Raw genomic sequence first — 25,264 nt, 5'->3', positions numbered from 1 at the left:
AGTTAGTGTTATGCACGCTAATATTTGTTTGCGAAGAATTTCAAGTGGGAGGGTCGTGGGTAAGTGGAGTGGACGTATGCTAAGACTTGAGACAAGGATGAGACCATATTAAAAACATTAACAAGAATTTAATACAAAAATTAAGAGATCTCTAATATCTTATAACTATTCTAATCATGAGAGAGAGAGCTTACATACACATTAAATTATACTACCTCGACTTATGTAATATTCATAGTCGTGGTCTTCTATGAATCTCCCAAGCTCCTCAATCTTCTATGCACTCAGTATACATTATGGTTTATATCTTCTATATGGCACCTTTAATACTGTGGAAGACTGCCTAGTTATTACAGCAATTTCTGCCTTCCAAGAACTGTGCCTAAAGGTGGGAAATCTACCCCTTTTTATATGGATGGCCGGGTAACTGACTCAGCATCATAGGACAGTGAGTAATTTTTAGTCAGTTACAAAAAGGAAGTTCACTTCCTCCCTTTTTTCGGAAACAAAAAATGTACATCCTTTGTTAGAATATTTTATAATAATTAATCCCTTAATCTGCAGATCTTTCAATAATAATAAAAAATAGTTAGAAAGCATAATTTCTCAATGTAAATTTAATTTGAACATTTCGTAATTTACAAGAACTGCTCACAAAATGGTCTCCAAAGATTTATAAGAACAGTGTGTTTCATTATGTCAAAGTGTCGATCCATAAAAAGCCAGCTTGTCAGACTTCATTGTAGATCGAGAGTTTCCAAATATTCTGACTTAAATCAGGTATTTAGTATTTGAAATAGTTCATAAGTATTTTGCCCAGCTGTTTTAAAATTTATGTCAATCATCAGATACTAAACTATAACTTTAAAAAGAAATAAGATTTAGGTAATAAGAATGAAAAATGGAAATTTAAACAAAAGAATTTTCTTCTTTACAAAACGTGTATAGGATTAAAACAATTTGTAGTTAAAGCTTAAAAATTCTCCTCCAAAACCTAATGATTACATTAGTTTATGCAACAATATAAATTTTTTCATCGTATAAAAGAATTTATTTTGTTCTGCTTTAGTGGAGGAGAATAATTGAAGTGCTTAAAAGGGATATAACTTAAATATCTATGTTTACTTCACTTATTGATATGAACTCATAAGACTATTTTCCACTTCAATTATTAATAAATTACATCCAATTGTTTTTATATGGTAAACATGTTCCAAAAAAATCCATGTAAAAAGTTACCTATATAGAGTAAATGGACGATTGATTTGACCTTAAAAACAAGTTTAAAAATCTAGCAACGAGAGTTGCAAAACTTTCCAGGCTGTTATGAATTTTTATTTAAAAATCTTTTAAGCAAAAAATAAAATTGTATGTGGCACCATCTGTTAAAAATATCAGATTTTGTTACAAAAACTTTTTATAAGATTTTTAATAAAATATAACACCAGATGTTGCCGAAAAAATTAAGCAACTCATTGCTGGATTTTTTTACTTTCCCGGCTGTTATGTCTACATAAGGGAAAGTATGGGAATTGTCAAATTTGACCCTCCAAGCTTTTTTTGAGATTGAAGTCAAGAAACAGCCAAAATATTCCTGCATTAAATTGAGATCTTTTTAATGATTATTCTAAATTTTATTTTAAAGTAAACAAGCATTTTCAGGAATCAAAATTTTTTTTACCTTATTGAAATTATCAGATAATAATACTATTCCTGAAAATATATTCTAATAATATTTTAAAACTTCAAGAGCATAAAAATAAAATTTGCAACTGTAAAGTATTTATTTACATCTATCTACAGCCTCAAGATTTTACATTCATTTTCCTTTACTAAGAAGATCTTTTGCCTCACCAATTTTTGCAGCCAGATAAGGGGATCCTCCTGGAAAAAAAAAATTCTAAAATGCGATAAATTAAAATTTTAAAATATTTGAAGATGCAAGTTACCTCGATCAGGATGATTCAATACCATTATTCTTTTGTATGATTCTATAATTTTTGCATTTGTTGCAGAAGGACTGTAAAAAAGAATGAACCATTAAAATAAAACTTTGATAAGAAACAATTTTGAATATACCCTTTTCTATTTACATCTCTACACTAGCAAGTTAAATCATCATCATAAATTTCAGTTGATACAATTGATTTTCTGGATTATTTCAAAATTAACAGCAATTTCTAAAACTGAATTAGTTTAATACAATGAATGTTAATAAAATACAAAAACAGCTATTTATTTCTCTGTAATTAGCTATATGCAGCAAAATATATTCTGTAAAGATTAACAATTTTTTACAGAAAATAAGTTTTTCATAAAGCAGCAGCACATCACATTCAGAGTAAAATGAAAAATGTATAACTGTTATATTAGACTCAATAACACAATTTATATTATACTCTCGCATACATACACCCATAAGCTTATCATCAAGGCATTGAACAAGACAAAGTAATGAAATACAGTATTATCTTACAAGTACTTTCCATATAATATTGTAAACGTTAAAGTTTACATTATAAACATTTGTTACAAGCTCTGTAATAATAATTGAGTTTATCGTTGGAAAAAAATAATAAACTAGAATTCATTTAAAAAATGTTCATAAACTATTTTTCATTTCACTATTCATTAGCACAGGTGAGACTTAAATGGCACTTGTGAGTAGCATTGCAATCCATCTTTAAAGCAAACATTTCTTCATTTAATACTGTGATGATATTTAGAAGTTTAAAAGTTTTAAAAAGTATTCCAGAAACATTTTTTAAAACTTTGTTTCAAAATTTTCACCATTTGGAGGATAGAAACAATCATCACTGTCCAAGAATCTAAAATTTCTATTACAGAAGAAAAGTATATGTGCAGATAGGATTATTAAAAAGTTCTTTACCACTAAACTTGTATATGTGGAATCTTATAATCTACTACTTTTCTTAAAATATCCTTTATTCTGTGTGCACCCACAATCAACTATTTGTGCCTTAGAAATGCAGATTTTATATTTTTTATTGGATTTTATAATGCATTAATAAGTAAAAATGAAAACAAGAATACAATGGATTCTCGATCTATTGTTTTTGGTGGGACTTGGGGAAGAATGAATGATGCAGGAAAACGATTGACATGGGAAATTTATGACGTCAATATTTTATTTATCTCGTATGAAACACGTATTTTCCAGTGATAGGCCAGAGTGGCTTTCTGTAATACTAAACAATGTGGAGCATGCACATGGATGTTTGTTTATTCTACATTTTAAAACATTGATAAGAATACTGAAATTTGTTCTAATTTCTTTCCATAAGAATATTTAATGTATTGCCACTTTTCTTGCACTTGAAGATGATACCGTAGAATTGTCGAAAATGTTAAGTGACAAAAATTTATAATTTCACTATGACATGTTGATTCTTTTACAGAAAAGAGTTCTGACTTTTCTCACTTGTCCAGACATGATCTCCCTTATCTCAAGACAATGCAGGGTACCAGCCTTATGAGAGAAAATCATCATATCTGCTCCTTGAAATTATCGTACATCCATCACAATCCTTTATACTTATGCCCTTTATCCATAGAAATATTAACAAGGTTTGATCTGTGTCAGAATCTCTTAAGCTTTTTAGCTACGATCACTTCTTACAACAAAAAAATTTATAGATCCCATTTTACAATGAAGTTTTTACAACTTTCCCTTATATGATGCAAAACAAACCTCTGAATGGGCATAAGCTAAAATTTAGATTTTTTCATACAATTTCAACATAATAATAATTTTTAATGTTTGGTAACAAATATGTAACACATTCACTTATATACCATACTTATTTCATATGCGTAAACCTTAGTTTTTCCAAATTTTTGCTACCGTCTAAAATTTTTAGTCCACTCCTAGAGTGGTTACGACTCCCTATGAGAAAATTTTCAGTTCTAGACAGTTCACTTGATGGAAACTACTTTATAGGTACCACATTAACACATTTTATTACATTTTGTACAAGTAGAAGCATAATGGCATTTCAACAGAATATTTATTTGCACAAATTTCTTTTTTATATCAATTTGAGCATTTTATCAGGATGTCTAAAAGTATAGAAGTTAAAGGTCTCAAAAAGCATGACAAAGGTGCATCTTATAATCAAGAATATATGGTGGTAGCTAATCTAAAAACTTCCGAAAATTTATTGGCACTCTAGCAGCAAAAAAAAGCCACAAAATATCGATGAAAAGGCAATACAAATAAAAATAGTGATTGCAAATTAGTTTTTTCAATAATTAATGGTTGTGTTTGGATTAAGGCATATTTATGAAATTATTGTACAGACATTATCGTGCATCACATGTTGCCCAAAATAATCATACAGATAGCAACCCTGAGAAAACCTGCTAAGTTTTACCAGTGTTGCCAGGCTTTAAGAGGAAATGTCATTAATAAAGTACATTATTTTGTAAAGCAGTAGACAAAAAGTTGCCAAAAATCACAATAAAAATTAGTTAGCTACAATCAAAGGATTTAACTATTAAATTTGACATAATTTTATTTTTAGTACATGAAAATCAGTGTTTCAATTTAGTACACTCTATTGTGAGTAGGGTTTGGGTCCCGGGACATCTCGCGTTTCGAAGTCCCAAGACTTTTTCTAAATTTAATTGTCTCGAGTCCCGGGACTTTCGGGTCAAGACTCGAGACACGCTTGTTGAAATTGAATTGTAATAATTTTATTTTTAAAAGGTCATAATAAAGTTTATTAGCTTCCAGTGCTCTGTCATTGAGAGCGCCATCTGTTAGCTTAACAAGTATTATTTGATACCAGTAGCTCTACAGTACATAACGAACCCTATGAGTCGTTTCAAAGTCAAATGGAACAGGCAATCAAAAAATCGAAGAAAATGTACCCGAAATTCTTGCAAAAAGATCAAGAGCAACATTAAAAAAGGAGTTTCAGTTATTTGAAACAACCGGAAAACGTACTGAAAGTTTGGAACTAATTTATAAAGCTTTACAAACAATAAAACTGACATCTGTTGAAAACGAGTGTGTTCTCCTTGTCTGGCATTATTACAAAAATCAGAAACAGATTGTCAGACAAAGCTGTAAATGCTCTGATTTTTTTAAATGCCTATTTTATTAAATCAGAAAAGAAGTCTTATTGATAGTTTATTATATTATTTATATGACTAATGAATACAGACTAGGTGATGATTATTAATGATTAATAGGATTACTAAGTTGGTTTTATAATTATAAGATTTTACTCTCAAAAAATGAATCTATGATTATAAGAATTAAACATACGAATTGTTTAGACATTAATTAACGTTATAAATGTTGGGATTTGATTTTATGTTCAATGTTGATTTTTACTAAAATTGCTTTTTTTATGGATACATCTCGTCAAAAATGAACTCGATTCTAATTTTATTCTGAAAAGTCCCGAAGTCCCGGGACGTCCCAGGATTTTGATCGTGGGTTGTCTCGTGTCCCGAGACTTTGAGAATGTCGAGACTTCCCAAACCCTAATTGTGAGTAAAACTGATGCGGGATAACATTTTTCTTTCGGTTAAAATACAGAATGAACATTGCGTGAAAACAAATGATGTAGGAACAAAGAATACAGGAAAAATTAACATTATATATATGGCTCCTTATTTGGGACTGAAGAAAACAGCCAATAGATGCAGGAAAATGATTGATACAGGAATGATAGATTGAGAATCCACTGTACACACCAGTGGCGTGCCGTGACATTTGATGACAGGGAAGCTGTGTTTCTGTAAGAAGCCGGCTTCCAGGGGCAATCAGTTAATTGCGCATCAGTGATGGTCTAGGGCAGTGGTTCTTAACCTTTTTATACTCGCCGCCCACCAAATATTTCATAATTTTTTTGTGACCCCCATTTTTTAATAATAATTTATATTTGATAATTTGATAATTTATCTATAATAAATTGATTTTTTTATTATTGCTTTATTTTTTATATAATAAATGTAAATCATAACTTTATTATTTCATTATCTATTTAAATAACATTCAAACTTCACAATTAAACATGAAAATTCATTAATTTTTAACAGAAAATAAAATAAGAAACATGTCGATAAATCGATCCAATGTCGATGCTAAAACTAAACTAAAACTAAAACGCCCACTTGTCGTAAGGATTTTGCATACCTTTTGCAAAAATATTTAAATTTTCAAAGCCTACTATTTTTCCTAATTATTTTTAAAATTCCAAGCATTAATAGTTTCTTAAAATTGCTTTGGAATAAAAGAAGTAAATACTGCGGTGTAAGTAGCATATTTACATTTATTTCTTCTGTACTAACAAAGTTGTATGTAGGAAGAAATACAAAATAAATAAATAAAAACTAAATAGGAAAACTTTATCTTTCTTATTTCACTTTTCAATACGATATTCGGATTATACATCAATTTTCTTTTTATTATATTCTGAAGGAAATTTTGCATAATTTGGCGGCCCCAGGCAAACTTCTTATGGACCCCAGGGGCCGCGGCCCCCTGTTAAGAATCACTGGTCTAGGGTCCATTCGTATTCATTTGTTCGATAAGCCAGTAAAAACTGTAGACTTCTCTAAATGTATTTTTAATATCACAATTACATTCTGAATCGCTAGCCACGATATAAGGGCTAAAATTAAAAATAAATTATAAAAACTTACTCGGTGAAATAAAATGTGCGGTGGATATACATACCTGGTACAATGTATTGTTCGATTGTATTAATATACTTTTAAAGAAAATTATAATTAAAATATAGCTTTGTAAAGAAACGTACATAAAAATAACATAAAATAGTCTTTACTTTTTAAATCTTAAAACAATCCACTTAGTCAAATATCTTGATACGAGTAGCTAATGGATGGAACTAGTGCCGGTCCAGGTAGGTGTGTAGTGAGTGTGTGCGTGCCAAATCCCGAGGGTGCCGATACCGGTCAATGTCAAATGCCTCTTTTGTCGCATCACTAGTATATCTCAAAGGACGCCACAGGGCTGTTGTAAATTTTAAACGTTTCTCACCGTAGCTGTAAAAATCTAACTATGTTAAACTTAATAGTCATTCGTTTTCTAACTAATTCGTTTTAATACCAGGTGTACACGGAAATCAGTTTCCCACTGTACTGAGCGAGTGATTGGTTCTGTTAAGCTTTTGTTGAAGTAAAATTCTGGCTCTTTCAACAGGGTTTTATTTATGTCCCCATTCCCTAATCTCTTAATTATTTAGTCACTTCTTAAGTAGAAATAAGTCGAAACCAGTTACTTTGTACCTGAATATCTGTAGTCTTGGGAAAACAGTGGAAAGACAAATTTTTATGACAACGGATATATAAATCGTAAATTTAAGGAAAATAAATTCTAGAGCTTTTTTTTTGTACCATTGTATGTACTGTACGTCTCATTCATTGAATTTGGTTGTAAATGATGCTGCCAAAGTAACAGTTAATTTTTAACACTGTACTAAAATTGTACACGTTTTTTCTGCATCCCCTTACAGATGAGACATACTAAATCGTAATATCACCGGTTTAACATCGAAATCCGTAAGTAATATAAGATGGGAGAGCAGAATAAACGCAGAATAAATATATCAAATATTTTAATGGAGTTTTTTTAAACTCCTGTCAACTATACAGAACTATCATAAAAACGTGCCAGTAAACTCCTATCGGTTGGGTTGTTATAAATCTAGTCTAGGGTGGGCAACCCTTTTTATAACATGGGCCAGAATAAATTTTACGTTTTTTTCCGCGCCATAGTAGTTAATTGACGCCTTCTTGTGACTCGTAATTTTTTTAGTCTGCAAATATGAAATAAATATATAAAAAGTTAATTACTACATTTATTTCTCTTATCGTTTTCGAAAATTACAAAGAATTGGAAAAATAACTATTAATTAGTTATTTTTCCAATTTAATAATCTATTAAAGATCTCGCGGGCCGGATAGAAACTTTTCGCCAGCCGTAGCTGGCCCGCGGGTTGCCCGCCGTTGATCTAGTCTGCTCGTGATTCACATAATCGAACGAGGGTGGCCGAATATCTAGCAGGCGGTTAACAGCCCACAACCACTCCGGGATATAAAGTCGCGTACTCTTTACGCGTGTGTCGCTTCTACCAGCTAAACCGTGACGTTTGTGCTATGTAAAGCGCATGCGCCAATGCCTATAATCTGGCTGCTTGGAAGTTGACAGGCAGGCAGATAACAGCCCACAACCGCTCCGGGATATAAAGCTGTACTCTTTACGAGTGTGTCGCTTCTACCAGCTAAACCGGGTGAGGTTGGTGCACTGTAAACCGCATGTGCTAATGCCTATATAATCTGGCTGATTGGAGACTGACCCGGTTTCGACATTCCTTCCGCCACCGAATTATTCGAATATACAATAGCAATCTTATCATTTTTTTTTCACATGTAGTATAGAAATTTGTAAAAGATACATAATGCAGTTATAATAAAATATTAATTTTAATTAATTCAAAGTACGTTAAAATATGAAAATTTATATTTTATAAAATTCAAGGGAAGGTCATTGGAAGGTGGAATCGGCGCTTCCATCGCTTCCAATGACGGCACGCCACTGGTACACACACAATTTACCTAGCGTTTACATATATTACAAAATGAAAGTGTTTTCTTTGTAATATACCATGTGACTAATAGGAGTAACTGTATAATAAATCTAAATTTGACAATATGTTGGCATTTTGTAATATACGTAGGGAGTTCATAAAATACCTAATTATTCAATATACCTGTGACATTTACATCATATTACAGCAGAGCATCGATTTTCCGAAACAATTCGGGACCGGGATTGTTCGGATAAGAGATTTTTCAGATAACTGATCGTTTACAAAAAAATATATTAAACACAAAACTGTACTGTATGTATTTTGTATCATATGTCTTACAAATACATATCTTATATAAAGTAATACATTAAAGTAGGCTTACAGTTTAAGTTGGCAGGGAGGGAAAGAGTGCTGCAGTGCCACAGCACTAGTGGAAAATTTGAATTTGCCGACTGGAACACTTTGGTTGATCAGTATTCAGATAATCGATGCTTTACTGTACTTTCATATATTCATCATGTTTTAAAAAAATAATCATGATTTCTTTGTTTCTGGATGAAATATTTAGTAAAAAACAAAATTGGTTCAAATTAGCAAGAGTGCGTTGTGAATCGATTCTACTTTTTGTATGACAGTACACTAAAAGTACTATTTTTTTACCTATTTTTTTCCTGCATGCAAAAATAAACTATATTAACATGAATATTAAAAGAATTTCAGCTGTAACTGATAAATTTCTATTCATAAGAAATTATTTAAAAACTTTCTTACCTAATTCCCAATATCAATCCAGCTTCTCTTCGTGTCATCTTAGGTTCAAAGCCACCTTTATAATATTTGCTATTAGCAAAACTCTGAAAATAATCAAAATACATTTTAAGATTTATTTGAGAAATCAATTTTTATAACACGTTTATAAATTTATATAATTATAATTTTCTTACGGATGATGTTGGAATTTTAAGATGCTGGAACTTTTCCGAAAACTGTTTTGAAACACGAAAAGCATATCTACCTTAGAAAAAAAAAAATTAAAAAGTTACACATTTGTATAAAATGTGGAAAAATAAAAATATTAGAAACTCAAATTACCAGCAAATCCTACAGCTGCAAGAGTCAGTCCTGCCAATATAATTCCTGTTGTCTTTAAAGAGAAATTGAAAATACTTTAAATTATCATATTTTGATTATATTGCATCAATTGAAAAATTCTTATATTATTAACAGCCTGAAGCAGACCTATAATTAGGTTGAAAACATTTGTCCACATCTATATGAAAGATAAAATGCCTGCTGGTGTTAAAATAAGGTTTTTGGCAAGTTGATTAATAACTCGGGTTAAAAATAATTTGGCTATGAATCAATTACAGTAAAAATATCTTAGATATCTATGAATTAATAAAAACACAGTGCTGTACATGATATACACACAAACATTATACCAGACTATACTATGCTTCTACTACATAATAACTAAATGTAGTTGCACTGGAATATATTCCAGTGCAATTGATAGTGGACTATTTATTAATTTGGATGTCATGCACTCCTCCCCTCAACCCTCTATGGGGGAAAATCCCACTTTCACTGATCTGTGACAAACAATAAAAATAAATTTTATGTTTTCAAATTTCACTGCTTTCATTTCAGCTTGTATGAATCTGAATGTTTTAGCTAATCCAGATCAGGTTCAAATAGGTCAAGTTCAACTCTATAAACATATACAAATCTATATGAAGTAAGAAGAAAATACAACACAAATAAAATAGGTGCACAACATTTTTTTGGGATTAAACATTTTCAAACAAAACAGCCTCTCATCAGATCTTAGATTTGAAGCTAGAACAGAGAAGATAAATGAAATAAGAAGCACACCATATATAACTCCAGCAATATACAGTACTTTTAATAGAACAAAACCATTTTTGACTTAAATTGATAGGTCTTCAGATGGAACGAATATAACTTTAAATGAAAAAGAATGTAAAGAACACACACATAAATTAAAACAAATAATTATAGTAAGACAATGTAAATGGCATAAGTAAATTAGAGTTCTAAGATAATTTATGAACTCTAATTTATTCATGCCATATACATTATATATTGCATACATGTGTAGCAGTGTTGCACATCTGGCAACATTGCCACACTTTCTGATTTTAGTTTGTCCATTATACTTTGTTCAATAATTAACTCATAATTCCGCCTAATACTGCAGAGAAATTGTCACAAAGTATTATTAAAAAAATAATGCAAACTGAATTTATAGTAGCAAAAAGATTAATAAAGTATTTCCACAGAGGTTTTCATCAGCTAATCCATCAATCTAAATATACTTTAAAAAAAAAAAATTTCATTAAACCTTGGATTTATTCAATTATAATGTGATTCATTGATAGGCTAAAATTAACTGATATATAACAGTAAAGCCATATTAAAATTTGTCCAAAACAAATAGAGAAAATACAAAAATATTAAATCATACTTATATAAAAATATAAAGTTTAAAAAAAAACTTCTATCAATGGAATCAGTATAATTTCAATTGATAAATTTAAAATTATAAAATTTTTCAAGAATCGATCTCTCTCTATATTATGCAGAAACAGCAAAAATAAAAGGAAAAAAAATTTTTAATTAAATATCAACTAATGTTACCTCCAAATGCATTTCATTTGGTAACAAAGCCAATGTCTCGTCTTAGAAACATAGATTTATACTAAGTTAAAGTTTGCACACTCATATAATAGGAAAAAATTAATCTCACTGGCTATCACTATACAAGAGTAACGATGCTTGAGCATTGGATGCATTCAGCAAATTTGACACTTGTAACCGAGCAAAGGTCTTTCAATCAGTAGCCATTATGTAGTTACATCTGCCAAACGAGCAACATATATGCATCAGAACAGAAAGCAGCCATCATCGGTCAGTTTCGGGTAGAGATAGGTAGTGTAAATGAAAGACACTACAAAATATGACGTCAAAATACCAAACATGTTCCAAAACAGCACTATTGTAGAGCAGAAAAATACTCAACAGCTCCAGAACTGTCGAGTCTACCAAATGCAGCCAACGCTTGAATATTGTGAAGCAGCTCTGTACAGAGTGAATCTTTTAAAAATATTAGAATATTCACAAAAATGAATGAAAATAAGTTTTCTACTAAGAATATTGGACTGTACTATAGATTACCACCTATGGAATTTTGGGACTTTGAGTATATATTTGAACTCGGGACCGAGATGAGTTCAATGATACCCTACTTTTGGACCGGAGACCAAAAATAAGAAATTTATAATATTTACGATTTCTTGCCTTTCACAGTGTATTCCACGCCATTTCAAATTTTTCTGCCACCTAGCGGTGACGCTCATCTCCTGGAGGGATAGGTTGGGTTTGTTGGACAAGTCATGATAGCGATGCGTAGTACTAGCAGACCACAAGATAATAGTGAGCGTGTCAGTGGCTGAGGGGCCGTAGGTCCCAAGGTCGAGGAGCATGAGGGTGTGCAAAAAGGGCTTAACTCCAACTGCAGACAATCATTGTGATCATGGATCAACATCTGCCTCTGTTGAAGGTATATAGGGCCAACTTGCCAGTGATAGGCTTAGCAAATAGAGCGACACGACTCTGATCATCGCACGATCGCCAGAAAAAGTATAACTTTCTTATTTTTCGTCTCCAGTCCAGAAGTAGGGTATCGTTGAACTCATCTCGGTCCCCACAGTTCAGAAATATACTCAAAGTCCCGAAATCCTATAGATGGTAATCTATAGTATCCCCGAATATTGTATTTATGTAAAAATTATAAACAAATTTAAAATAAAAAATCTGAGAATTAAATAAACTTCTCTCTCAAAGATGTGAAATAATTTCAAATAATTTACAGAATCATTTGTGAAAGGAATAAAGAAATCAGTAGCATTTGAGATAACTATTTAGAGGTTTTATTCAACACGAATGCAATTCAAAGTCCTAATGACTGTAATACTGCAGTAATTGGCATTAAATAAATTCTGATGAAACCGAATATTTAATGGGTTCTGGCCATTATACTTCAAGAATAAGATTCCGTGCCCGATCTCCCGACTTAAACACTTAATAAAGAAATTGCAATTGTTCTTTTTTACCAGATCTTACCATTTTGTAATACACACAATCCAATAATAACCGAACAAAAACTTTAATTCGCACATAACACGATCACATTGTCACTATCCTTTCTCATTCAAAAATGCCACCTAGCGGATGAAATTATAAAGTAGTAATATTAGTACTTATATTATTTATATTACAGTAAAATTATTAAATAAATTATAATAATATTAGTAATATTAATAATATCAATAAAAATTATTAAATAATATTTTTACTACAACAGTTCATAAATTGGATTTCGAAATTTCACAAAAAATCTCCAAATAGGTTTTCACCAGAAATATTCGTTTTCAACTGTTCTAGACATCATCAGGATACAAACGAAAAGAAAATAAAATGGTTAAATTAAATACGTAGAAGAAGAGTTTGGAATTGTTTGTTTGTTTAGTTATGGCAATGCAACACATGGGCGATCTGCCTGGAGGGTAGTGTTACCACCCGTCCGGTTTTCACCCGGACAGTCCGGGAATTGACTCACTGTCCGGGTGAACTATTAATTTTGTCCGGGAATTTCGTAGAAATTGTGAAATTACGATGAAACAAAGTTGTTGCAAATATTGTTATAAATTTACACCATTTGAACAACGAAAGACCTCACACTCACTGAAACTCATCTGCCATTCCGCCATGTTACTCTGTTTATGCTGACGTGTGACACGCAACCTGCCTCTCGACCTTTTTTTTTTTTTTCTTTTGCTTGTATATTACTCCTACGCAAGTCACTAGTCCTTAACTGTAACTGATTTAGAACTAGCATGCACGTTATTCTTCGCATTGTAAAATGGCATTGCGCATGCGTCAGGAACGTCTGTTCGAACAAACCTGACCTGCAGTCCGGGTCAGCGATTTTATAAAGGTGGCAACACTACTGGGGGTGCCTTCCGGGAGGTCTTTTTAAGGGAAACTGGCTCCTATTCAGACGTTACAGACGTGGAAAACTCCACGTGGCCAGCCCGTCCGAGCGAGGCGCGAAGCGCGAACAGACGATCGAACTCCGTGTTCAAGGAACGAAGGCTGCTTGGCCACGCAAGCGTACGGAAATGATCGAAATCAATAAGAAATAAACGTAAACACTTTCATACAACTCATAGCATCATATTTGCAAACCTTTAAAATGGGGAACAGCCAGGGACGGATTTAAGTTTTTCGGGGCCTAGGGCTTATTGAAGTCCAATGGATTTTTTGTTAATACAAATAATACTATAAATTATTATTATATTATTAATATTAATTATTTTTTACTATACAGTAAGTGCTCATTGTTATTGGAAAAGTATTAAAAATTTATAATAATAATTAAATTTTTGTGGGCCCTTGACACTTGGGGACCCAGGGCTTAAGCCCTATTAGTCCCTATATAGATCCGCCCCTAGGAACAGCTGGGACGTTGGTAGAAAAACACTGATTTTTGAATAAAAACGTTGACAGCATAAAAAGTGAGAAAATTCTTTAACATTGATATTGCACAATGTTTTTATTAAATACCCTTAATAAACAAAATTTCATGTTATCTCTGCGTACGATATCTTACAAAGCTATTGCCATAAACACTCTCAAAATAATGTCAATAGCTTTATACTCTTTAACATCACAATTTAAAGGTCAAATATTTTACGGGATACATCATAAATCTATATCTAGATTTACGATGTGTTCCATTTTGATGTGTCATGAATCTTGTTGATATTGCATGATTAGTGCCTCTTGTTATATACCTTTATTGCGATGTTTTGCTTTGTTAATAATTTCTTTTGTTACGGTACAATGCACTCATGACAGTTGCTATCAGTCATCTTATTGACTTTCACTGCAATTATTAATTATTAATGAATCGATATTATGTGGGTCATTCAAATAAAACCCGACCAATGATTTTATTTATTAGGTACAGTACTGTACAGTATATTACATTAAAAGTAATCCCCCTGAGGAGTAAGGCATTTGTCCAGTGGCGTAGCTAGCATGGGTGACACCTGGTGCGGATATCGTGATGTCACCCTTTTTAACTCTTTTATAAAACACTGTTGAATTGTAATATCTTCGCACTCGAGCAACTTGAACGCTATATTGAATATGCGATGTCGCGACGTATGAGTTTAGATTTATAGAATAAATCACAGTAAGATTTTTAGCTGGTGCGATCTTTTTTTGGGGGGTACAGGCCTACCGGATGTCACCCCTAAACGGGTGACACCCGGGGCGGGCCGCCCCCACCGCCCCGCCCTAGCTACGCCTATGCATTTCTCTCACTGTGATACCAGACGTTCGATTCCTTGCTCATAGAACTCAGTGGATTGATGTCTGCACCATTCCCAAACTGCGTCTTCCACCTCAGCGTCCGATTGAAACTTATGCCCTTTCAGGTGCCTCTTAAGCTCCCCGAAAACGTGGAAATCGCACGGAGACAAGTCAGGACTGTATGCAGGATGCTGGCGTGTTTCCCACTTGAATTTCACAAGGGATTCCTGCACAATGCGCGCAGTGTGAGGGCTAGCGTTGTTGTGAAGGACGACACCTTGAGAAAGCAGACCAGGCCGCTTTGACTTGATGGAAGCTCGCAGAGATTTTAAAGTTTCCACGTACCGAGTAGCATTTACTATGGTTTTACGGCTACTTAGTAGCATTTACTTAAGTAGCATTTACTATGGTACTTATGGCTGGAAATGAAAGCACCATGTCTCGTCTCCTGTATCGATTCTATGAAATGACGACCTTCGTTGCGGTACCGCAGCAAATCTTCCAATGACAGACCCATACGAAGGTCTTTTTGCACATATGTTAAGTTGTATGGCACCCACTGGGCGCGATCTTTCGGTACTGCGGATGCTCACGGATAATGATGTGCACACTACCGACGCTTATTCCAACCTCGGTCGCCAGTGCTTCTACGGTAACTCGTCCATCGTCCGAAATGATTGTCCACTGTAACCTCGTTGATGTGCTTGTCCTAGCTTGCCATCATCAGCCAACGACGACCGACCATCTCAGAAGCGCTTACTCTAGTCTTTCACTGTTGTCAAACCCATAGTTTCGATACACATTGCTCATACGGCCATGGATGGCATGGGTCCGAAACCTCCAGCGATTAAAAAAAAACGCGCTTGAAAGTTGGACGGAGCATCTGCTTGACGTGCTAAACGAACGCAGCTTGTTTGTAGGTTCACGTGACACTGCAGCGTGAGCCTAGTGTTTCCACTTACATTAGTCTATGGAATCATTCTTCACTTGAAATTACCTCGCAAAGCTAGATAATTAGTATACGATGATTCGCTACACACATTCCGCGCTTTGATCTATCCATTCGTCGGGTTTCATTTGAATGGCCCTCATATTTTGCAACAATTTGATATATTTTTAATAAATTTATTCAGAAAATATATTTTGCAGAAGCTTCTGAATTTTTATTTAGAAAATAATTAACCATCAATTTTTCAATGTTTAAAAAACAACAAGCTTATTCTTGGGAAGGAGAAAATGCACGCAGTTTTAAAGTATCGAATACTTTAAAAGATAAAAGGGTCAAAATTATTTATCTAAGTGATTTTTTATTTAAAAAGTAAAAATGAATCGTGCAATTTTAGACGATATTTATTCGGAAGCGTAGCCTTGCAATTTTGAAGAGACTTAAATTCAGAAAAGTTAAACTCTAATTATATTCCGAAATATCTTAATTTATAATTTAGTAGTAGTTACATCATCGGTTTTATATAAGTTTTGTATATGTTCAACCCACTTTTAGTCTGAACAAGGTCTAGATGATAAGGTACACGCGTACTGTAGCCGCCATTTTGGGACTTTTTGAGTGGCATGTTTAAAACAAACTTGTACGAGCAGTCAGTTTTATACGACATTAATTAAACTAATTAATGCAATTTTGTAGCATAGAGACTTCAAATATCTCAGATTTGGGCAACTTACTATTTAAAAATAATTTGGGGTACATTTACAGAATTCTGCTTTATTTTTTATAAAACCTATTTGGGAACCTCGGGTTCTTACCAGACATGTGCTGTTTAATAATAATATAAACAAACTGCAGGTAATTAACAATAGTAGTGTTTGTATACATAGCCACATTCTATTTGCTTAATAAATTACCTGTTACGTATTTCTGTACAATATGCGAAATATCATGTAACTCAGATTATTTGAAGTTGCAATTATTTTATCATCCCTTGAATTTCAAACTAACGAGTATTTTCCTATAGTAATTTCTGAAATGGTTTGTGCTTAGCATGTTTCTGGAGAAAAAACAACTGTTTTACTTTATAAACAGCAAATATGTTAATATAATTATTACAAATATACTTCTTACTATATACTGGATGAATTATAATTATTACAGTAGAAATTGTAAAATATTCTTAAACTTTAACATTGTACTTAAAATATAATTTGCTTTGTTTGTCATTAATCCCTCTTTATAAATGGGTTGATGCCTAATACAATATATTTTCACTCAATCTTTAATATTTATATTTTCTTTAAAAAAAATGTGGTTTTTGCATTGGAAGAAGCCTAAGATGATGTTGCATTGGTGCTTCTCTGTCACAGCTGCTAGGAGGAGAGGATATCTCTCTATGCATGGAAAAGCACTCTTCCTCAACTGATAAAGACTGCACAGTGCTCAGCAGCAGCTCACATTGATAACATCTTTTGTTGGACTTTGAACCTCCTCTTTCCATTCAGACTTCTTTCAAAAGTCAGATGCTCTTTGTTGACATCATTTTTGCCACATTGAGAGCTGTTCAGACTACACTGTTTCAAATAAATGTGGGTCCTCATTTGACATGGGCATGGTTAATAATAATAATGAGGCAATTTACAAAGATTGTGAAAGTCTCTCCTGGCTTCTTCTAGCAATCGTTACCTGAATGTGATGTTTTCTTCCAGACTTTGTCTTGTAAAAGTTGAGTTATTTGTTCTCTTACTTTTCCTAAGCAAAAATTTGTTCAAATCAGTTCTTGGTCAAATAAAACAATGTCTGAATTGGACATTAAATTCTTTAGAATAATTTTTTTTAACTTACTAACCTAGGTTAAAAAATTTTTTCCTCTTGTACTAAACATTAATTTATTGCTTTTCACATCCATTCACTGACACTGTAGTTCAATCACATGCATTATAAAAACAATTACATGACTCAAACACATGCTTCCCAAAATCCAACCTCTGGGTCCATGTCCCAGGAAGTGGTCAACAAATTATTACCAGAGCTGCTTCAGCCATCAATTTATTTTTGTAGTATTAAAGATAATGGCATAAATCAATTTGAATTTTTGTAAAGAATCAATCATTTGCATCTAATGTACAGTGGAACCTCGCTTAACGAGCATAATTCATTCCAAAGTCTTACTCGTAATGTGAAACACTCATTAAGCGAAACAATTTTTCCCATAGAAATTAATGTAAAATACGATAATGCATTCCACGCCGAAAAAAAGCTCAAATGTTTTATGCATAATGTTTATATTGTACAATTTTTTTTTTTTGGAATACACTGTTAAGTGTGAATCATCATCATCTTTTTTCTAGCGCGGAATGAACCATCCTGGAATGAGAATTCGATTTGCAGAAACAAAAAAAAAAAAAAATCACAGCTAATATGTTTGATAAACATTCCAAACGATATGCCAAATTATAGCCTTTACGTAACCCAAGAATTAAATATTAGTAATTAATTAATTTGACTAGAGAGGTAGGCAGGACTAGAGGTTTCCATCTCGTATTAAATTTAATAATTATAAATAGTTCATTTTTAATTCAAACATTTCTAAAATTTAATTTGAAATCGGTCATTAAATTTAATGACCCAAGAATTTGGCATATCGTTTGGAGTGTTTATTATATAACGGGCTATGGTTGTTGATGTTTATAAGTAATGTGTGTGAACACAAGTTTGGAAAAATATGTGATCACAAGCGACACTAAGATGCTAGCAGAAGGAGTGCTAAACACAGACTGATGGAACATGCTGCATGCACACAATTCGGGACTTCCCCTCTCATCACCACTCGTTATGCGAAACATTGTTAAGTGTAGGGATCGCAAAAACGCGTAAAAATGGTGAATAATTATAAAGTTCTAAAGTCGCGAAATTTCGAGAGTCAACTCTTGTCAGGAACAAGTGTTGGTGATGTAAACCAGACATGAAAGAAACATTCTTAAAACTTACCCTAAAACAAACGCGACTCGACGACGAACGACCGAGGGGATGTCAACCATGAGAGGAGCTTTGTCCAGGTGCTCGCAAACAAGTGTCGGGAGTGAGAAACAAAGGGAGGAAATTAGCCGCCAGAACATATGGCAGATTGTTTGGAGCCATAATGGCGTGAAATACGAGCGCGAACTTCAAAGGCTCCGTCAACCCCTCTCGACCCGGATCGGTCTCGGGTTTCGGGAAAGTCTTATAAAACCCCCGGATCTCAGGGTTGAAGGGCGGTTCTCCTCCAGACAGAGTTCGATCCTCCTTCGGTCATTCTGAAAAGAAGTGCGGCGGTTCTCTTCCAGACAGGCGGTTCCTCTCGAGTCTGCATAAGCCAAGACGGTACGGAGATCCCGAGAAACAAAGTTTGCCGTCTACAGAGGCCGACAAAACTCCTCCTCATCTACAACGAGACCACATCTCATCATTCATCAGCGCCACAAGACTGTCTCTCCGAAATCGACCTAGGAAGCCCGGAACGTTCCCAACGTCACCTCACCAACACTACTCTAACGATCTAGATCGTGTTGTACCTCAATAATATGTAAGTTAACTTAGTAGTTAGAATAAACGGTTTTGTGTAAGACACTTGTCATCTTTGTCTCCTACCGCCACCACCCACATACGATTTCGACCCTAGGTTTTCCTGACGCGTGATTAACTGTTTTCCCCTGGAAGTCGGCGGCCTTACATTAAGCGAGGCAAACTTTTACAATTTGTTTTGCTCGAGGTGCTCATTAAGCGAGGTTCCACTGTATATATATTTTTTATTGATTATATAGAAAAAAATTATTTCACAAGTAAAAAAGTATTGCTCATGAGCTTTTTCAGTCTAGTCTTTCCTACAGAATATATGGAATGTTTATTTATAAAATAGAAATGCAATAAGCAATTATTTATTGTGACATTGTCACAATGGCAGGCTGCAATTTTTAATCATATTTTTTTAAATTAATTTAATATATATATTCTCCACCTCAAATTAGTAGTGTCTTGTCCCTGTACATCATACTTCTCCTGTTAGCAATACAGTCATGCCAGTCATCTAACTCCTTTCAGGGGAAATTTTTGAATTGAAACAACTGACTTTTGGTTTGCATTGGATGTATGTATACGTGGTCTATAAATAAAGTAATGAAGAGAAAAAGTAATGGGACTTTTTCTGTAAATATCTGTATTCATAATTAATCTACAAATCAACTCTGTCTCATTCAAAATAGTCCCCTTGGGAAGGACAATGTTGCTTCCACTCTTCTTAGCAGTGCTAGAACACAGAAAGTGGAATGGCCTTCAACTGGTCGGTTACAGTCTGTTCTATGTTTTCTGTCGTGCTAAAACGATGCCCCCTTTGAAGTGTTGTTTCAGTCTAGAGAAGAGAAAGTAGCCACACGAGCTCACTTCAGACAAATACAGGAGCTGAGGGACAGCAGGAATATTTTTCCATGTCAAAAACTCCATAACCAAAAGTGCTGTGTGACAAGGTGCATTGTCATGATGCAGCATTGGTTTGATGAACAGATGTGGGTTCAAATTCAGCTCATCTACAATCAATCTGACGGTTAACCAACGGTCAGATCACGAGGTCTCCGTTTTGTTCCACATTTGCATCAGTTCACGAAGTTAATGGCAAAAACGCAAAGCAGAGGGTCATCTTCAACAGTTTCTCGGCTTTCTGAAAATGCTTTAAACCACCTAAAAACCTGGGCTCTTGACAAAGCAGTCTCCCCATAAGCCTGTTGAAGTTTTGCAAACGTTTCAGTAGCATTGTCCCCGAATTTGAAACAAAACTTGATCGTACAACATTTGCTCATTTTCAGGACCCACAGCAAAATATCACTTTGCAAAATGTGCACTCACAGTCCACTAGTTTACACAAGGTTTTCACTTGAACTGAAGCTATATGTCATGTTGTTCTTACACCACTGGCAAGAAGATCCCACAGTGTTGCCAGATCGTGTGCCATGAAACCAGTCTCATTACTTTATTTACAGACCTCATACAGTTAATTGGGGCTTCCTGCACCTAATCTTTCCATATCTGGTCTCGGCTTTCATCTGACTCCAAGAATGGAGTTAGATAGATGAAAGCCGAGATGTCCTTCCTTAGAATTCTTCTAAAGTCAGATGAACGACACTGAGAATTTATAGATCTACAATTTTTTCAAACTGCAGCCCAACAACATACATAATAGGCTAATAATAAAAAAAAATTGAATTTGTTTCTTGAATTTAACAAGATTTTTCATAATTATTATCATAATTTAGTAAATTCATTGAAAAAGATGTGTAATTTGTACTGTAGTTCTGAAGCAATATGTAAATTTTCCAAATATAAAAAGATACAAATTAAAAATACAATCTTGACAAATCACATTGTATCACATTGACATTATGTCAAATTTGCCTTGTACTCACAAATACTATTATCAAATGATTTTACTTTATGGGGAAAGAAGAAAATGCATGAGAAGTAACACAGATTCAATGGTCACTTTTCAGATTTCATGGGTATATGACAATTCTGAATATAACATGCTGCTTGATGCAAACCTATAGTAGAGTCCAGATCACCTAGTCTTCATGATATTGAAGTTTTGATATACTTCCATACATATCTACACAAAAACAAAGATGAGGCAATGTAAACTGCAGTCATAAATACATCAAATTTTGTTGGCATGATATGCATACATTCAACTGCTATCTGCAACTGGCATAATATGCAGATGATTGACAGTGATTGATTGGTGCAATATGATGGTAAATTTAAGCCAAGTTGAATCACTACTACTGAAGTAAACTGTACAGACTTATAAGGCACTTTACAAAATAGGGTGTAACTACTATAATGTGTTCCATGATACACATGAAATGTGGCATCAGTAGTGAGCAAGTTTTTGGTACTGTATTCATTGATGGCTCTTGGACTTAACTGCTATCTTAATTAATATCAATCTATATATAATGATGGTAAAATGGCTTGATGACTTCTTGTTGGAGCAAAATAAGGCAGATTTGGTAACAGCAAGATGACGTGCCAGCTCATTCCAGGGCAGACATGCATCAGTGCTCATGGTGTGGTTTGACAACAGGTAGATAGGATGTCCATCCAACAATGAAGTCCTGTTCCACAGCCACCATATTTGCCAAAATTTTTCCTACAGGAAGAAATCCATTGGGTAATCTAAAAGCATCAGTTTACAATGGATACTCAGCAACAATGCATGATTTTGGAAAGCTGCAGAAATGAATACAAAAAGCTTTTAGGATGTGTTATCCTTTGTAGTCTAGAGATTCTTTTTAACAAGATTTAGCATAATGTAAAATGCTTTATTTCCATTATCCTTACACTTGAGAAAGATGTAAAAATATATATATTGCCAGATAATACCAATGCAATGATGAATAAGTCACTTTTCTGAAAGTTTTTCAGAAACTAATACACAGGAATTAATACAACTTATGCATATTATACTCAATGCTAAAAAGATCTCAGAGACTGGGTAAATGTTAAAGTGAACACACTGTATATTAAATAACTTGCATGAAACTTTGCTGTGCCAGACAGAAATCTGAATAAAATGAACAAATATCCATCAGACTCAAAATTTTTCAACATGTTTATGATACTATTACTCCCTTATTTAATTTTTCTCCAAATTTTTAAACTCAAAGATAATTTTTAGCAGATTCAGTCAATTTTTGAGTAAAATTTGTGCTTTTTAAGTACCCTTAGTAACTACTTTTTAATGTACCACTATATCATAACTAGAAATTCAACAAAATGACTTATTTGTATAAAAACAAATTGTAAGATAGTTGATAAAGATCAATATCGTTTGTTATAAGAGAATGAAGTGAAAAAAGCAATCACAATATGGTTTAGACAAAATGTTTTTCCTGTAGAGCCCTTGGAATTCTTTAGGTGATGACATCCATCTGAGATGAACAACAATTATTAAAATTACACAAAAACAACCAATTTATAAAAAACTTACATATTTTTAACAAAAATTTGATAAAATTATTTTTACATTTAATTAAAAATAATTATGTTTAAGTATAAGTTTAATTATAAAAATCATCAAATAAGATTCATTACAATAAAAATACATACAAGAAAAACTTTATTAACTATAATTTAATAGTTTTAATACATTAATATTTTTAAAAATAAAATTTTATCTTAAATTATTTGAAATCTTATACATTTATTATTTAAACTAAAAGAATAGTTTCTTCACACAGAATATGTGATAATTAGTATTACAAAATCTATTTACAATTTCTAATGTGTACAAAATATCTAGTAGTAGTAATTGTTGCAATGTTGAACACAGCTCTTAAGAATGGACGGACCTCACAATAGAAAAATTTATTTTCAAAATAGAAATGTAATATGATTAGAAACAATATGCTGTACATTTAGAAAATACCATTTGGATAAATGATTTTCAAACTACGAAAGGTTAACATTTCATGAATCATGCAGATGAAAGTTTTGGTTGATTTAGATGGTTTAATTTCTCATATATTTTAAAAATTAAAACACAGAAAACTTTCTAGTTGTTATACAATGAATGCCTGAATGCCTGATAATTCATTTACAATTTGTCACTTTTTACATAAATACATTAAAAAATGTTTTTATTATAATAAAATCAATATTATATTCTAACTTTGTTATAGATGACTTTAAAATAATTGAAAGTGGAGTTATAATTTTGTAAAAATATCTTAGTATTAAATATTCCATTAATTTGCAAAATAAAACAAACAATTTCATATAATTTATTACTAACAATGAAAAAGTTTCACTTACTCAAAACTACTCAAAGATTAAACATTGAACAGTTAAAAATTAATGTATATGATATTTATCATTTTCTTTGCGTGTCATGGAAATATTCATATATTTTTTAGTATTGATAACAGAAAATTGACAAGTCTCAGGATGCATATAATTCTTGTCTTATAGCTGTTTAATACACCATGCTTTCTCTTCAGATTAAATAATAAAAGATCATTACTCACTCTTATCTGATGAAAAATTTCATTTAAATTAAAAAAGTAATGAATTTTTAAGAATTAGGCATATACTGAGTATTTTTATCAAGAGACTGATACAGTATCATCAGGCGATTACTGTATTAACAAAAGATTTTTTCAGAGGTAAAATTTGTGTGTGAAGTGAAGACTACTTAATACTGTGTTTTAAGATTGACAGTTTCAATGAGAAAAATGATTAGAACAAAATACACACATTTATATTTTTAAAATCACAGATTTAGATATTTAAAATATTTATATCACAAAGATTGACCTGAGCAATTATTTACTTGCACAGGATAGCCACAACAATATTGTAACAGTTTGAAAGATGGTTTTTAAAAATTAAAGGAACATTTATACAAAACATTTCTAAGTTAATAGCTATAATCAATGATAAAAACACTAATATAACTATTATTAAGCTAATAGCAGAACTTACTAAATTATATTAATGATACTAATTTACATGACTAGTATTTCCAGGAATAAAAATGGAGCTGATGCGCTGGATTTTGAATGTGTATCACTATCATTGCATCTAAGCAACAAAGACTGAATTTTTAAAGTTTTTATTCTAACATGTCATACAACATGATTTATTTATAACATTTTAATTTATGTGACTTTTTTTATAATTATTTTTCAAAAAATTTGAGATTATAACAGTTTAAATACAATTCTCTAAAATATATGTTCTACTTCATTATGAACACATTGAACTATTTTCCCGTGCGCGAGTGCTTGCGTAGACTAATGAATATCATATCCCTTTTCTGAAAAGGCTAATTTATTCCAGAAATGTAATATTTCCAGGTATTTTAAAGATTTCTTCTTAATTATTTAAAAATTATTAAAGTGAGAATGTGTGTGTAGTATAAAAAGTTATTAGATTTCATATTTCTGAAAATTCAATTATAAAATTTTTTTTAAATCAGATATTGTTCTTGGAACATATAAAAATACATAATTTACATTAATATGACAATAATAATGGCATTTATTCATTATAGACAGAATTTCATTAAATATGAAGAGTTGTATGCTATGTTAATAAAATTTTTTCTTGGGGAGAACACTAGGTAGTGAAATCTGCAATGCTAACTATATGCTATTGCAAATTTCCTTACAAATCTCAGAGAATGAGGTCTAGTTTATAATTTATTTCCATTTGTTTGGTATTGGTTATGTAAAACATTATCAGAAATTCACTCTCAGTTTAAAGGAGCAATAAATCTATAGATTTTCAATATTTTCTA

At 32.3% G+C, this 25,264-nt stretch overlaps 1 protein-coding gene across 1 annotated transcript; it reads right to left on the bottom strand.

Moving 5' to 3' along the window:
* Nucleotides 1-1,760: 1,760 nt before the first annotated feature.
* Nucleotides 1,761-12,835, bottom strand: LOC136976508 (mitochondrial import inner membrane translocase subunit TIM14-like). Its single transcript, XM_067271807.1, has 6 exons — nucleotides 12,735-12,835; nucleotides 9,681-9,732; nucleotides 9,533-9,603; nucleotides 9,360-9,442; nucleotides 1,950-2,020; nucleotides 1,761-1,884 (listed from the first exon to the last, which is right to left on the bottom strand). Exons 1-6 carry the CDS (start codon nucleotides 12,735-12,737, stop codon nucleotides 1,820-1,822), a joined length of 345 nt encoding a protein of 114 aa, XP_067127908.1. The 5' UTR covers nucleotides 12,738-12,835; the 3' UTR covers nucleotides 1,761-1,819.
* Nucleotides 12,836-25,264: the final 12,429 nt, after the last annotated feature.

The sequence above is a fragment of the Centruroides vittatus genome, unplaced genomic scaffold (genome assembly GCF_030686945.1).
Source record: "Centruroides vittatus isolate TY-2023 unplaced genomic scaffold, ASM3068694v2 contig_400, whole genome shotgun sequence".
Classification (NCBI taxonomy): Eukaryota; Metazoa; Arthropoda; class Arachnida; order Scorpiones; family Buthidae; genus Centruroides; species Centruroides vittatus.
The sequence above is the reverse complement of the archived record's forward strand: the minus strand, read 5'-3'. Positions and strand labels throughout refer to the sequence as shown.

What these genes read in the sequence shown, in the direction of transcription:
- LOC136976508 (XM_067271807.1), bottom strand. An exon ending in TTAAAATTCCAACATCATCC is followed by an intron (nt 9,443 to 9,532) that starts GTAAGAAAATTA and finishes GATTATTTTCAG; the next exon opens with AGTTTTGCTAATAGCAAATA. An exon ending in GGATTGATATTGGGAATTAG is followed by an intron (nt 2,021 to 9,359) that starts GTAAGAAAGTTT and finishes TCTTTTTTACAG; the next exon opens with TCCTTCTGCAACAAATGCAA.